General features: G+C 42.4%; 1 protein-coding gene across 5 annotated transcripts in view; it reads right to left on the bottom strand.

The window, feature by feature from the left end:
- BCKDHB (branched chain keto acid dehydrogenase E1 subunit beta) overlaps positions 1 to 13696 on the bottom strand; it is a 290535-nt gene that overhangs the window by 42287 nt on the left and 234552 nt on the right. Inside the window, exon 10 of one of the 5 annotated variants that reach the window (XM_073336533.2) lies at positions 6696 to 6719. The exons of the other annotated variants lie outside the window; for them this stretch is intronic. Within the exon in view, the coding sequence (XP_073192634.2) occupies positions 6711 to 6719 (9 nt within the window). The 3' untranslated portion in view covers positions 6696 to 6710. Of the gene's footprint in view, positions 1 to 6695; positions 6720 to 13696 lie in introns of those variants that run through there. 5 annotated transcript variants of the gene reach the window in all.

Here is a 13696-nt window from a genome sequence, read left to right as displayed (position 1 = left end):
GCAATTTTTTCTGTGCTGGCTGATTACATAGATCATGTAGCACTGTTTCTGTTCCTTAATTAGATAACTTATGCAACTAGCCAACACATCATTTTAAAACTGAGAATTTCACTATGACACATAGAATTTGAAATTCACTTTCAGCCAATATTCAACCACAGCAACTAAAATATTGCTTTTGGGGAAGACACACACTAGTAAATCTATGTCTATGGAAATGAAATAGTAATGAATTCAGGTGATTCAAAATGTGTTTTGAATATTAAGAAATATTCAGAAAATTCTTCCTTCTGTTCACTATATTACAAAATAATCTAATTAACCAATTAAATTCCCAAATTAAACTCCATGTCATCTTTGAGCTGGAGGATAACAGTCAGGCAAGTCCACCGTTATTTTTTTTTTTGCACTGTTTTGCAAGTTTTTGGAAAAGGTTCAGAAAAGAGCAACAAAAATGATTAGGGGTATGGAACGACTTCCATATGAGGGAGATTAATAAGACTGGGGCTTTTCAGCTTGGAAAAGAGACGACTAAGGGGGTAGATGATAGAGGTCTATAAAATCATGACTGGTGTGGAGAAAGTAAATAAGGAAGTATTATTTACTCCTTTTCATAACACAAGAACTAGCAGTCACCAAATGAAATTAATAGGCAGCAGGTTCAAACAAATAAAAGAAAGTATTTTTTCCACACAACACACAGTCAACCTGTGGAACTCCTTGCCAGAGGATGTTGTGAAGGCCAAGACTATAACAGAGTTCAAAAAATAACTAGGTAAGTTCATGGAGAATAGGTTCAATGGCTATTAGCCACGATGGACAGGGACGGTGTCCCTAGCCTCTGGGTGCCAGAAGCTGGGAATGAGCGACAGGGGATGGATCACTCGATGATCGCCCTGTTCTGTTCATTCCCTCCCGGGCACCTGGCATTGGCCACTGTAGGAACACAGGATACTGGGCGAGATGGACCTTTGATCTGACCCAGTGTGGTTGTTCTTATGTAATTTCTTCCTCCTCAATTGTTAGTCAACATTTTTATTGAAGAGATCAGACTGATGCATAGCCAGCATTGATGGGGCTCAATTATGCAATATTTACTCTTGTTGGTGAGCATTTATTCACACAGGCAGCCCCAGCAATGTCAATAATTGCTTACCAATATGATCACCGGATGCACAGTCTAGCCCAGGGGTTCTCAAACTTCAATGCACCGTGACCCCCTTCGGACAACAAAAATTACTACAGGACCCCGGGGGGACAGAAGCCTGGGCCCTCCGAAGCCAAAGCCCCACTTCCCCAGGACAGGGGGCCAAAGCCGAAGCCCAAGGGCTTCAGCCCCAGGCAGGGGGCCTGTAACTTGAGCCTTACCGACAAGGGCTGTAGCCCTCAGACTTGGGCCATGCCTCCAGCAAGTCTAAGCCAGACGTGGTGACCCCATTAAAACTGAGTCACGACCCACTTTAGGGTCCCGACCCACAGTTTGAGAACCACTGGTCTGACCCATATTCTTTCAGTGCTTGCATGGCTCAAAAAGCTGTGCATATTTTGTGCTGAATTCAGCAAACCTATTTCTGTACCACACTCATTTTAGGCATTAGCAATATAAATGGTATTGTCAAGATGAGCGCAGATTATTTGCACCTCCATAAAACAAAATAATTACAGAAGGGTAATTATGGTCTGAGTTAATGATAAACTAGTGTTTGTGTCTTAATACATTTTTGTTATACCTCAAGGAAGTGTATTTTTAATATTATCTTTTTAATGAGGCCAGATGACTGTTTTCCTTCTAAGGACTTTTGAAAAAATAGATCAAATAAGTTGAAAGTTGCTGAGTGAGAGAAAAGAGAATGGGGATAATTAAAATAAAGATTAACAATAAGAAAAAGAACAACAAAAATGGATAAACAAAACCCACCTGACAAGCAAACATCTGCATCACAAAGGACAAACCAGGAATCCCCTAATATAGACCCCTGCATTCATCTTGAGCCCCAACCCTTTTGATTTTTTTAAACAAACTGTTTCCTTCTCTCAAAAATTATCAACCTTCACTTGGCTCAATTACTTTTTTAATAGTATCCTTTGAAATCCTGTCAGTAAGTGAATCCTACAGAGAAGCATGTAAACATCACTGAGAAACTATTTAAGTAAGAGGAAATCGGCTTGATTGTTAATGCGTGCTCTTGAAAGACTATTAGAGATAAAGAATTTAGGAGGCGAGAAATGCTAACACAGTGTACAGCACAAGCTCTCTCTCTCTCAAGATGGTGACTAAATCTTTTCATAATTTGAACTATAACTGTCACAGATCAATTTCACAAATATGCTTTCAGGAATTTCCCTTTATTTCCATTGTAATTAATGTTGCTCACAAGTAACAAGGTTTTATCTATCAAGAAATTCATTTTAGAACAAATACATAAACTGATAAACTTCGGTGGGCTGGATTTTCCAATCTGCTATACTAGTTTGTACTCCATAAGCAGGAGGGGACATGGTGAAGTGGATCCCCACTATGTCTGATCCTCCATTGACAGAAGGTCCATTACAGATCTGCAAGTGGTAGCAGTTAGCGTAGGCCCTTGATGCTTTATCTTCTGCCATGGCTGGGTGGCTGAGGATCAGGGAACTGCACCCAGTTTCCTGTGGCCACCATTGTTCACTACATCAAACCACAGGGCCTTTATTTTTCTAAGATATTTCTAGGATGCCCATCCCCACAGTATCTAGGCACTAATAGACTTGTTAATCATACCAGACACTTAGATGCCCATCCTATTTTACTACTTTGATTGAAGTTGTAATTCCAATCCAGCATCTTCCCTTTTAGCTAGCAAGTAAAAAGACTGTATTGGTCCATTTATAAAGCTAAGATTCCTTAGCACTGCTACTGGCTGAACACAGCCATATCTTTTAAGAAAAGACATTTTATCTTTTTGCAATAGAACTCCTGAAAATTGAAAAACATAATACAGTTGTCGACCTAGGATCATAGAAACATTTTATAAAGCCTTCTGGTGCTTTACAATACACAAAGCACTCTTGATTCAAAGAAAGAAAAGCAAGATGAAGTGGAAAAATATACTGCTGCGTGTATCTGCTCTTTTCGCTTCATGTATTATTAGTTAAGTGCCAGTAATGTGCTTAGTACTGTGCTAGACACACATCTGAATACAATCCCTTCCCCAAATAACGTACAGTCTAAACAACAGGTACAAGAAAGTCAAGAGCTGCTAGTCTATCCTAGAAGAGCTCTGCTGTGCCACTGTGGCACGTCTGGCGAAGACACTATAAGCTGATGGGAGAGAGCTCTCCTGTTGGCATAATTACTCCACCTCTGTGAGAGGCGGAAGCTATGTTAGCAGGAGAGCTTCTCCCACTGACATAGTGCTGGTGTGGCCAGCGCTTAGGTTGCGTTAATTGTGCCGCTTGGGAGGTGGCTTTTTTTACACTCCTCAGCGACGTAATTATATCAACATATGTGGCAGTGTAAACCTGCCTTTTGAGGTCCAGAAGAGGGAATTAACTTGAATTACCTGTTTAGGGGTGGGAGGTCTTTTGATCTAATTATTTTCTTCTCCAGCGCAAACTGTAGGAGGTAAAGATATTCACCATGATTTACTGTTTGTAGATGTCATAGAGTGAATGACCTTTCGGGAGAAGTTGGAAGATGGGGATCTGGCATATTGGGTTTGAGACTAGCCATGCCTCCATATTATTTCCTGGATTGGCAAAAGTTTTAAAAGAAACTAATATAAATGTTGTGCCAATCCAAGCTCTCTGATGTGCTTAAAGTGCCAGGTATAATATTGGGACCAAATCCTTCCTGTAGCCCACAGCTCAGGGGTTCCCAGACTTAGTTCATGGCTTGTTCAGGGTAAGCCCCTGGTAGGCGTGAGACACTTTGTTTACCTGAGCATCCAGAGGTATGGCTGCTCGCAGCTCCCAGTGGCCACGGTTCACCATTCCTGGCCAATAAAGCGGTGGGAACCTCTGCTAGCTCAACTCACACAGTGTGCACTGGGGATTTCCATGGGAATTGGACGGAGAAAGGTAACTCATGAAAAGCAGCAGAGATATGTGACAGACTTGATTTCATCAGCATCAGAGCTGCAGTAGTCTTTGTTTCAGAGGAACAGCCGTGTTAGTCTGTATTCGCAAAAAGAAAAGGAGTACTTGTGGCACCTTAGAGACTAACCAATTTATTTGAGCATGAGCTTTCGTGAGCTACAGCTCACTTTATCAGATGTTTACCGTGGAAACTGCAGCAGACTTTATATACACACAGAAATCATGAAACAATACCTCCTCCCACCCCACTGTCCTGCTGGTAATAGCTTATCTAAAGTGATCAACAGGTGGGCCATTTCCAGCACAAATCCACAAATCCAGTAGTCTTTGTGGCAGCAATATCGCTCACCCACGTGTTGAGAAGAAAGAAAATGAAGAGTGAGTCCAAGTAGTGGCAGATTCACTGCCTTTGCCCTCATTCCTCCCTGGGCTTTCTCCAAAAAGCTCTGCACAACAGAGTGTAGGTAAGCCCATCCACCTCCCCAGCTAGATAATATACAAGCAGTATGGCCACACTACCCTGCATCCCATTGCTGTGCTCACCTCCCTTTGACTGAAAAACCACACTGTCCATGCTGAATCAGGGCTCATGGAGGATTTGCATCTTTATGATGTAAAGCAGGCTGTGGGTATTACTATGCTGACATAGTGCTTCCAAAACCAGCATTTTTTTCCTCAGCCAACATAAAGAAAAACTGCTGGCCAAGGTGTGTTTTCAGTATTACACAGTTGAAAAAACATTAAACACAACAGAGAGCAGAAAGAAAACTGAGTGTTGAGAGAAACATGGAGGAATGCACAAAAGGAGAAAGCAAATTATAGGGGAAGCCTAAAAAGTCTAGAATTTTTTTTTAACTCTACATGAATACAAATGAAGAGAAAACAAAAAAATTAGCCTCTTACTAGCCCCTTGGCAGGAAAACACAGCTGTTATTCATAAACTACACTATAAACATACTTTCCCTTAAGATAAAAAGATCAATGAACAGTTTAGCACCTGAATAACCTGAAATTAAAATGCACTTCTCACAAATCAAATACCAGTGAATTAGCAATTTTTCCAGTAGACAACATTTTAAATGCCAGATAAGTAGTAGGTAGTAGTAGGTAGGTATGTCACAGATAAAGGCAAAGGAAAAAAAAGTTTTTACTTCCTTTTAATGTTTATCTGATTCTACTGCTTCGCCAAGTGCCACAAACAGTGTTTGCAAAAAATAGAGAATTGACTTTGTAAAGAAACTGAATGAAATTCAATAAGGGTGGATGAAAGCCTTAATTTCAACACTGTTCTACAATCAATACAGAATATATCAGTGTGTGCCCTTCTGAAATAGAAGCAACAAAAGAATCTTTAGACAGAGTGTCAGGGACAAAAGGGGGAAGATATGAAAGAAGACGCCAAGGAAACTTTGGCAATAATAATGAAACACCTTTTGAAAAATGAACAGACAGTACACTTTCATAAATGGGAAGACAAAAGTTGTTAGAATTTTATTGAGGAGAGAGATTGATGTCAAGCTATATCACATTGAATGATACTGGAATTAACTTGTTTCATAAATCACCTGAAATCTTTGTTGGCAAAGCTTACTTCAACTGTCGTACTATTTTGAACAAAACAAAATATTTCTCTAACCATGTATCTATGCATGTCACTATCTACCTCCCTCCCTAAGTACTCATACAGCTCTCATCACCATAGTATCTGAGTGCCTCATAATCATAAAAGGATTTTTTTTATCCTACACTTTGTTGAAGTAGGGAAGTATTACTCCCATTTTATCAATGGGGAGCTCAGGCACACGATAGATTAGGTGACTTGTCCAAGCTCACACAGGATATCATAGAATCACAGAAATGTGGGACTGGAAGGGAAATCTGTGGGTGAGCCAGGAAATAAAAGAGTGTCTTTTGAGTCCCTGTTCAGAACCCTTTCTGCACTAGTTGTAGAAGTGTATCTAATTGATATGCCCCTGAATATCAAAACCTCTGTCCTCTAAAAACTAAAAATGGAGAATTTATGAAATATCATCTGTGATCATGTTTTTCTTTCTTATTCCATCCAGATTATTAATAAAGATGTTAAATAAACTGAGTCTAACACAGATGATTCTTTCCTTATAGCCTTTACCCAGTTCTCAGTCTATTTCATTGTACTTATACTGTGCTAATATGAACGAATTATTCTAGCAAAGCTTTATGAGGCACTGTCTCAATACAAAAATTGAGATTGATTTCATCTACCCATTCCCCTCATCTAATTTTGTAATCTGATCCAAAAGTGACTGAATTTGTTTAGCATTTTGTTCTTTATATTATGGTTATTAATATAGATTTATAAATTACCAACCCTGTACTAGACGTTAAGCATAATCTATGCAGTTAATTGCACATAGTTTTCACATCAAATAAGTATGTATAAACATTTTTCCTTTAATATTTGTTTTATTTTAACAGGGATCCAAGTTTGTTTTGATAATGATTCCCAGGGTCACTCTCTGACCTATGAAGCTACAATAGTGAAAGCTAAAATTAGTAGAACTACAAAAAGATTTCAAATTCATGTACTCCAGCTCTGCAGCTTGCGGCCTGGTTGTTCATGTTGCAAAAGAAATGCCATCACTTCTGTACATGTGCTACAAGACCTAGGAAAAATGGAACACATAGAAGCCCAAGAATCAGCCTGGTTTTAAACTCTGAATTGATTTGCTTTTGTGGCGTCTAAGTCAGATTCTTCATACTACTTGAATGTGGTTTTTGTGGATGAATACAAAAGTCACAACTGGCAAGAGTTATAAGCCAATGGAATTTTTTCACCTAGAACTGTTGCTCTTGTAAATTTAAGAAATTTATGTAAGGATTTCATTTTAAAAAAGGAGAAAAGGAAAAAAAGAAAATGGATATGCCAAAATTTGATTGATGCTTTTTTTTCAATTTCACATTTTGTTTTGCTTTGGACACACACCCCTGCATGAGCGAATCATACAGTGTAAAATCCCCTCACTGTTCATATTTTATTAGTATAATATAATAAAAGCCAAAAATAATTGGCACTGGAGAACTCTTCAGGTTGAAAAAAGTGTGCATAATACATTCCTTGTGTTAGGTCTCCATACTGTACTAGGAACTCTAATGTTCCATTATTACAAAATGTGGTTGTGAAAGAGTATAAAAATAGACAAACAAAAGACGGACCAAAACACTCAAGCTTAGAACATGCAGTGCACAAAGTACAGTCCCACTGTATTTACCCAATCATTAGCTGTCTGTTTGTTTTGTATATGGGGAAGCGCAAAGTAAACTAGAAAGCTTGCTTGCGTAGATACTTCCATCAGTACTGTAGGCTTATTAGTAGCCAGGCAGCTTTCTGCAAGTGAAAGCTTTTACGATTTGAAATCTTTCTAAAACAAACAATATGGCATTTTATCCCTTAGCTACTGTTCTTGAGTCTCGATTTTGAACACATTTATAATCCATAAATATGGATTACTGGTGCTTTAGCTAAAAAGGGTCATTTTGTGTTGCTCTAGTCCAGAGTCCGCTTTGTACATTGATGTCCCCCTACTAGCATGCACAGAAAGAGTGGGGTCAGTCACCTTTATGAAACCATCCCCAAAATCCACAGGTGGCCCTCTGTGGGGTTTGGTTTCATGGCAGGCAAGGAAACTGTGGGAGGACTCGCGTTGAGTAGAGTAGGGCAGAGGCAAGGTGAGAAGAAGAGTGGATGCACATCATCCCTTTGTGGGCTCCGGAAAAATTATACAGATGTATCAGAGGGGTAGCCATGTTAGTCTGTATCCACAAAAATAACAAAAGAGTCCGGTGGCACCTTAAAGACTAACAGATTTATTTGGGCATAAGCTTTCATGGGTAAAAAGCCCACTTCTTCAGAGAAGTTTTTTACCCATGAAAGCTTATGCCCAAATAAATCTGTTAGTCTTTAAGGTGCCACCAGACTCCTCATTTAAGGTTAGGCTTGACAAAGCCCTGGCTGGGATGATTTAGGTGGGGATTGGTCCTGCTTTGAGCAGGGAGTTGGACTAGATGCCCTCCTGAGGTCCCTTCCGACCCTGATTTTCTATGATTGTCTTTATACAGATGTAGTACTTTCACCATGGAGCTTCCTTCCTACAGGGGAGCCCCGCTTTCCAGCTTCCACCCCCATCAAGGTCAGCCAGGGCTGGACAGAGTCCCTGGGGGAGTGGCTCCCTTGAGCAGTGCTTCCAGGGACCAAAGGTGGAGGAATGCCAGCAGCAAGGTGCCTATGTGCAGATGTTCCTAAGATTTGCAGGGTTTCATTTTTTCCACTGTTATTTTTCCTTATAAAAACTTGTCTAAAACACATTCACTAAATGCACTGAAAATTCACCTTCACAAGAAGCTTAATGCAAGAACTGTCAAGACTTTCAGTGAATGATAGGTCTCAGCAGTAATTACACAACCAATTCCAGTTTTAAATCCTGGAGATTACACAATGTTTTTTTCTTCCAAAGAAAGAAGATCACTTTATAGCTTTTTATTTCAAAGAAGCTCTTCTTCCCTTTTGGAAGTAAGTCAAACAATACTGTTTCATTTGTTATTCTCAGACCTGAAAGCCGCCAACAAAATCTTCAGCCATGTTTCCTTTGTTTTTCCTACCTATCTGAGTCTCCTAAATTTCCACAAAGCAGAAATTAAGCAGTTTCGCTCAAGGAAAATACAGGCAGTTAGCAGCAGGATCACTTTTAACCACACGCTGCAGACTGTAAAGGTGGAATTAAAACAATCAAACAAAACCATTGCAAATGTTTCACATCAGAAATATGCACCAACCCATCCATCTTCTTAGTATGAGATGTTCACTGCTGAAAATTTATGGCAGAAAAAACCAAAAAAGGTCCAGAACGAAACAGATTAGAAAACAATTTTGGTAACTTTGATGGGAGGTGAGGGGGGAGAATCCTAAAAGGAGCTGGCCGGTTTAAGGCTTGCTCCCCCAGTACAGCCAGATGCCTTTGCATAAACTGTCAGGATTTCAGGAAATAGAGCCATCAGACAACGTGGCAGTTTGCAAAGTTTGAACAAGTGTACCAGCACTTTAAGGGGACGCAAATGACAGAGCCGTACACAACTTGGAAGAGAGCAAAAGGGTTTCCCCCTCTTGCTCTCTTGGGCCTTGTCTACACTACGAAATTAGGTCAAATTTATAGAAGTCGGTTTTATAGAAAGGGTTTTTATACAGTCAATTGTGTGTCCCCCCACAAAAATACTCTAAGTGCATGTAGTCGGCGGAGTGTGTCCACAGAACAGAGGCAACCGTCGACTTCCGGAGCGCTGCACTGTGGGTAGCTATCCCACAGTTCCCGCAGTCTCCACCACCCATTTGAATTCTGGGTAGAAATCCCAGTGCCTGATGGGGCTAAAACATTGTCACAGGTGGTTCTGGATACATATCATCATGCCCCCCTTCCCTCCCTCCCTCCATGAGAGCAACGGCAGACTATCGTTTTGCGCCTTTTTTCTTGAGTTACCTGTGGAGACGCCATACCACAGCAAGCATGGAGCCGCTCAGATAACCATCACCGTATGTCTCCTGGGTGCTGGCAGATGCAGTATTGCATTGCTACCCAACAGCAGTTTATTGCCTTTTGGCAGCAGACAGTGCAGTATGACTGGTAGCCGTCATCGAAGTAGTCCAGGGTGCTCTTTTAACTGACCTCGATGAGGTCAGGGGTGCCTGGGCAAACATGGGAGTGACTCAGCCAGGTCATTTCCCTTTTAAGTTTCGTCTCATGGCGATTCAGTCCTACCAGCAGTGCACTGTCTTTTAATCTGCAGCCAGCAGAAGACGATGGCCAGCAGTCATACTGCACCGTCTTCTGCCGAACACCCAGGAGAGGACGATGGCTAGCGGTTGTACTGCACAATCTGCTGCCAGCAAGATGTACAAAGATAGATGAAGTGGATCAGAACAAGAAATAGACCAGATTTGTTTTGTATTCATTTTCTCCTCCCTCCCTCTGTGAAATCAGTGGCCTGCTAAACCCGGTTTTGAGTTCTATCCTTGAGGGGGCCATTCTGTTTCTCGCAAAGCCACCCCCTTTGTTGATTTTAATTCCCTGTAAGCCAACCCTATAAGCCATGTTGTCAGTCGCCCCTCCCTCCGCCAGAGCAATGGCAAACAATTGTTTCGCGCCCTTTTCCCTGGATTGCTCGAGCAGGAGCAGACGCCATAGCACGGCAAACATGGAGCCTGTTCAGCTCACCACAGCAGTTATGACCATTGTAAACACCTCGCGCATTATCGTGCAGTGTATGCAGAACCAGCACCCAAAAACCCAGGCGAGTAGGCGATGGCAGCACGGTGATGAGGACATGAACACACTTTTCTCTAAAACTGCGTTCCCCCGCAATTTGGAGATTGTTAGGATATAGATATTCAGGCCTGTCTGTAAAGGCCTATACTCTAAGAATTAAGGTGTATTCTTATCACTTGGCTAGTTATAGAGGTATAAAAGAAAGAATCAAAATCACTGTCTGCCAATGTAAGGTTCTTCTCTTACTGTGACAGTCTGAGGCCCTGTTCTTAGGCTAAGGCCTTTGGCTAAGCAACAGAGGCAGTCATAAGCTGGGAAGCGAACGATCACCTCACATTCCAAACTAGTCACATTGAAATAAGGTGCTATTGGGCTGTTAGGAATACAATCCTGTCCTGATAATGCCTGTCACCTCCAGAGAAAGGGAAGTGCCAAGAAGATGTAAAAGGAAACTTAGTTTGAGAGCATCCTGTCTGGCAAGAACTCACTTATCAATAGCTGGGATGTGAAATCATCACTTCTGTATTGTTTTGTCATTATAGTTCCCACTTTGCTATTGTTTGTCTGTATAATCTGTCTGGTTCTGTGATGGTTTCTGTCTGCTGTATAATTAATTTTGCTGGGTGTAAACTAATTAAGGTGGTGGGATATAATTGGTTACATAATCATGTTACAATATGTTAGGATTGGTTAGTTAAATTTCAGGAAAATGATTGGTTAAGGTATAGCGAAGCAGAACTCAAGTTTTACTATATAGTCTGCAGTCAATCAGGAAATGAGTGGGTGTGGATGTGGGGAAGGGAAATGGGAACAGGGGTGGGGAAATTGGAATCATGTTTTGCTAAAGGGGGAAATGGGATCAGGGAATGGGGTAAGGAAATTAGAATCATGTTTGGCTAAGGGCAGGAATGGGAACAGGGACACAGGTGTAAGGCTCTGTGGTGTCAGAGCTGGGAAGGGGGACACTAAGGAAGGAAACTGGAATCATGCTTGCTGGAAGTTCACCCCAATAAACATAGAATTGTTTGCACCTTTGGACTTGGGGTATTGTTGCTCTCTGCTCATGCGAGAAGGACCAGGGAAGTAAGTGGGTGAAGGAATAAGCCCCCTAACAGAGATCATGGTGTTAATGGGGCAGACTCATGCTGTGGAACGCCAATTCTGGGCCCGGGAAACAAGCACAGAGTGGTGGGACAGCACAGTGTTGCGGGTCTGGGATGATTCCCAGTGGCTCCGAAACTTTTGCATGCATAAGGGCACTTTCATGGAACTTTGTGTCTTGCTTTCCCCTGACCTGAAGCGCAAGAATACCAAGATGAGGGCAGCCCTCACAGTTCACAAGCGAGTGGCAATAGCCCTGTTGAAGCTTGCAAAGCCAGACAGCTACCAGTCAGTAGGTAATCAATTTGGAGTGGGCAAATCTACTGTGGGGGTTGCTGTGATGCAAGTAGCCAATACAATCATTGAGCTGCTGCTACCAAAGGTAGTGACTCTGGGAAATGTGCAGGTCATACTAGATGGCTTTGCTGCAATGGGATTCCCTAACTGTGGTGGGGCTATAGACGGAATGCATAACCCTATCTTGGGACCGGACCACCAGGGTAGCCAGTACATAAACCGCAAGGGGTACTTTTCAATGGTGCTGCAAGCACTGGTGGATCACAAGGGACATTTCACCAACATCAACGTGGGATGGCCGGGAAAGGTTCACGACGCTCGTGTCTTCAGGAACTCTGGTCTGTTTAAATGACTGCAGGAAGGGATTTACTTCCCAGACCAGAAAATAACTGTTGGAGATGTTGAAATGCCTATAGTTATCCTTGGAGACCCAGCCTAACCCTTAATGCCCTGGCTCATGATGCCGTACACAGGCACCCTGGACAGTAGTCAGGAGTTGTTCAACTACAGGCTGAGCAAGTGCAGAACGGTGGTAGTGTGTGCATTTGGATGCTTAAAGGGTCGCTGGCGCAGTTTACTGACTCGCTCAGACCTCAGTGAAACTACTATTCCCATTGTTATTGCTGTTTGCTGTGTGCTCCACAATCTCTGTGAGAGTAAGGGGGACGTTTATGCAAATCGCCTGGCTGCTGAATACGCGCAGCTAGACACCAGGGCAGTTAAAAGAACACAGCAGGAAGTGGTGCGCATGAGAGAAGCTTTGAAAACCAGTTTCATGACTGGCCAGGGTACTGTGTGACACTTCTGTTTGTTTCTCCTTGATGAAAACCCACCCCCTCAGTTGCCTCTAAATTCCCTGTAAACCACCCGCCCTCCCCCCTTCGATCACAGCTTGCTTGCAAAGGAAATAAAGTCACTATCATTTAAAAAAACATGTATTATTTATTAATTGATTATAAAAATAGGGAGATAACTCACAAGGTAACCCAGGTGGAATGTGGGGGGATAATAGGAGGGAAGAAAAAGGCCACTTCAAAACTTGTTGAATGCCAGCCTTCCTTTGCTTGGGCTGTCCACTGGGGTGGAGTGGTTGGGTGCCCGGAGCCTCCCATTCCGCGTTCTTGGGCATCTGGGTGAGGAGGCTATGGAACTTGGGGAGGAGGGAGGACAGTTAAACAGGGGCTGCAGCGGCAGTCTGTGATCCTGCTGCCGTTCATGAACCTCCACCAGACGCCGGAGCATGTTCATTTGATCCCGCAGTAGCCCCAGCATTTCCTCATGCCTTCTCTGATCTTCCTGCCGCCACCTCTCCTCACGTTCATCGGCCACCATCCTGTAGACTGCTATTGTGTCCCTCCACCCAGCTATGTCAGTGCTGGATGACTGCATGAGCTCAGAGAACATGTCATCGCACGTACTTTTTTTTCACCCCCTTATCTGAGATATCCTTTGGGACGGAGGAGGGAGACTTGAAACATTTGCACCTGCTGGAGGAAAAAAAGGGAGTGAAATATTTAAAAAGATACATTTTACAGATCAATGGCTATACTCTTTCATGGTGAACAACGCTATTCATATTACATAGCGCACGTGATTTTGGTACAAGGTCGCATTTTGCATCTTATATTGAGTGCCAGCGGCTTTGGTGTTAGAGATCACAAATGCAGGGCCGGGCAACAGAATTCGGCTTGCAGGCGCCCATGGTAAGCCACAGTCTTTCGGCTTCTGCAACCTTCATAACAGCAGCCCCCTCCTTTCCCATATGAAGCAAAGCCCGTTGAGTTGGCCATTTATTGCGGCAGTTTTCCTGTTAACGTGCAGCAGCAGTAAACCCCTACCCCCCATCCAATTCTCTGGGATGATCGCTTTTCCTGTCCCCCTACTGTCTGGCTGGTATCAGGAAAGATCCCTGCTAGTCAAACGCGAAC

The sequence above is a fragment of the Lepidochelys kempii genome, chromosome 3 (genome assembly GCF_965140285.1).
Source record: "Lepidochelys kempii isolate rLepKem1 chromosome 3, rLepKem1.hap1, whole genome shotgun sequence".
Taxonomy (NCBI): domain Eukaryota; kingdom Metazoa; phylum Chordata; order Testudines; family Cheloniidae; genus Lepidochelys; species Lepidochelys kempii.
The sequence above is the reverse complement of the archived record's forward strand: the minus strand, read 5'-3'. Positions and strand labels throughout refer to the sequence as shown.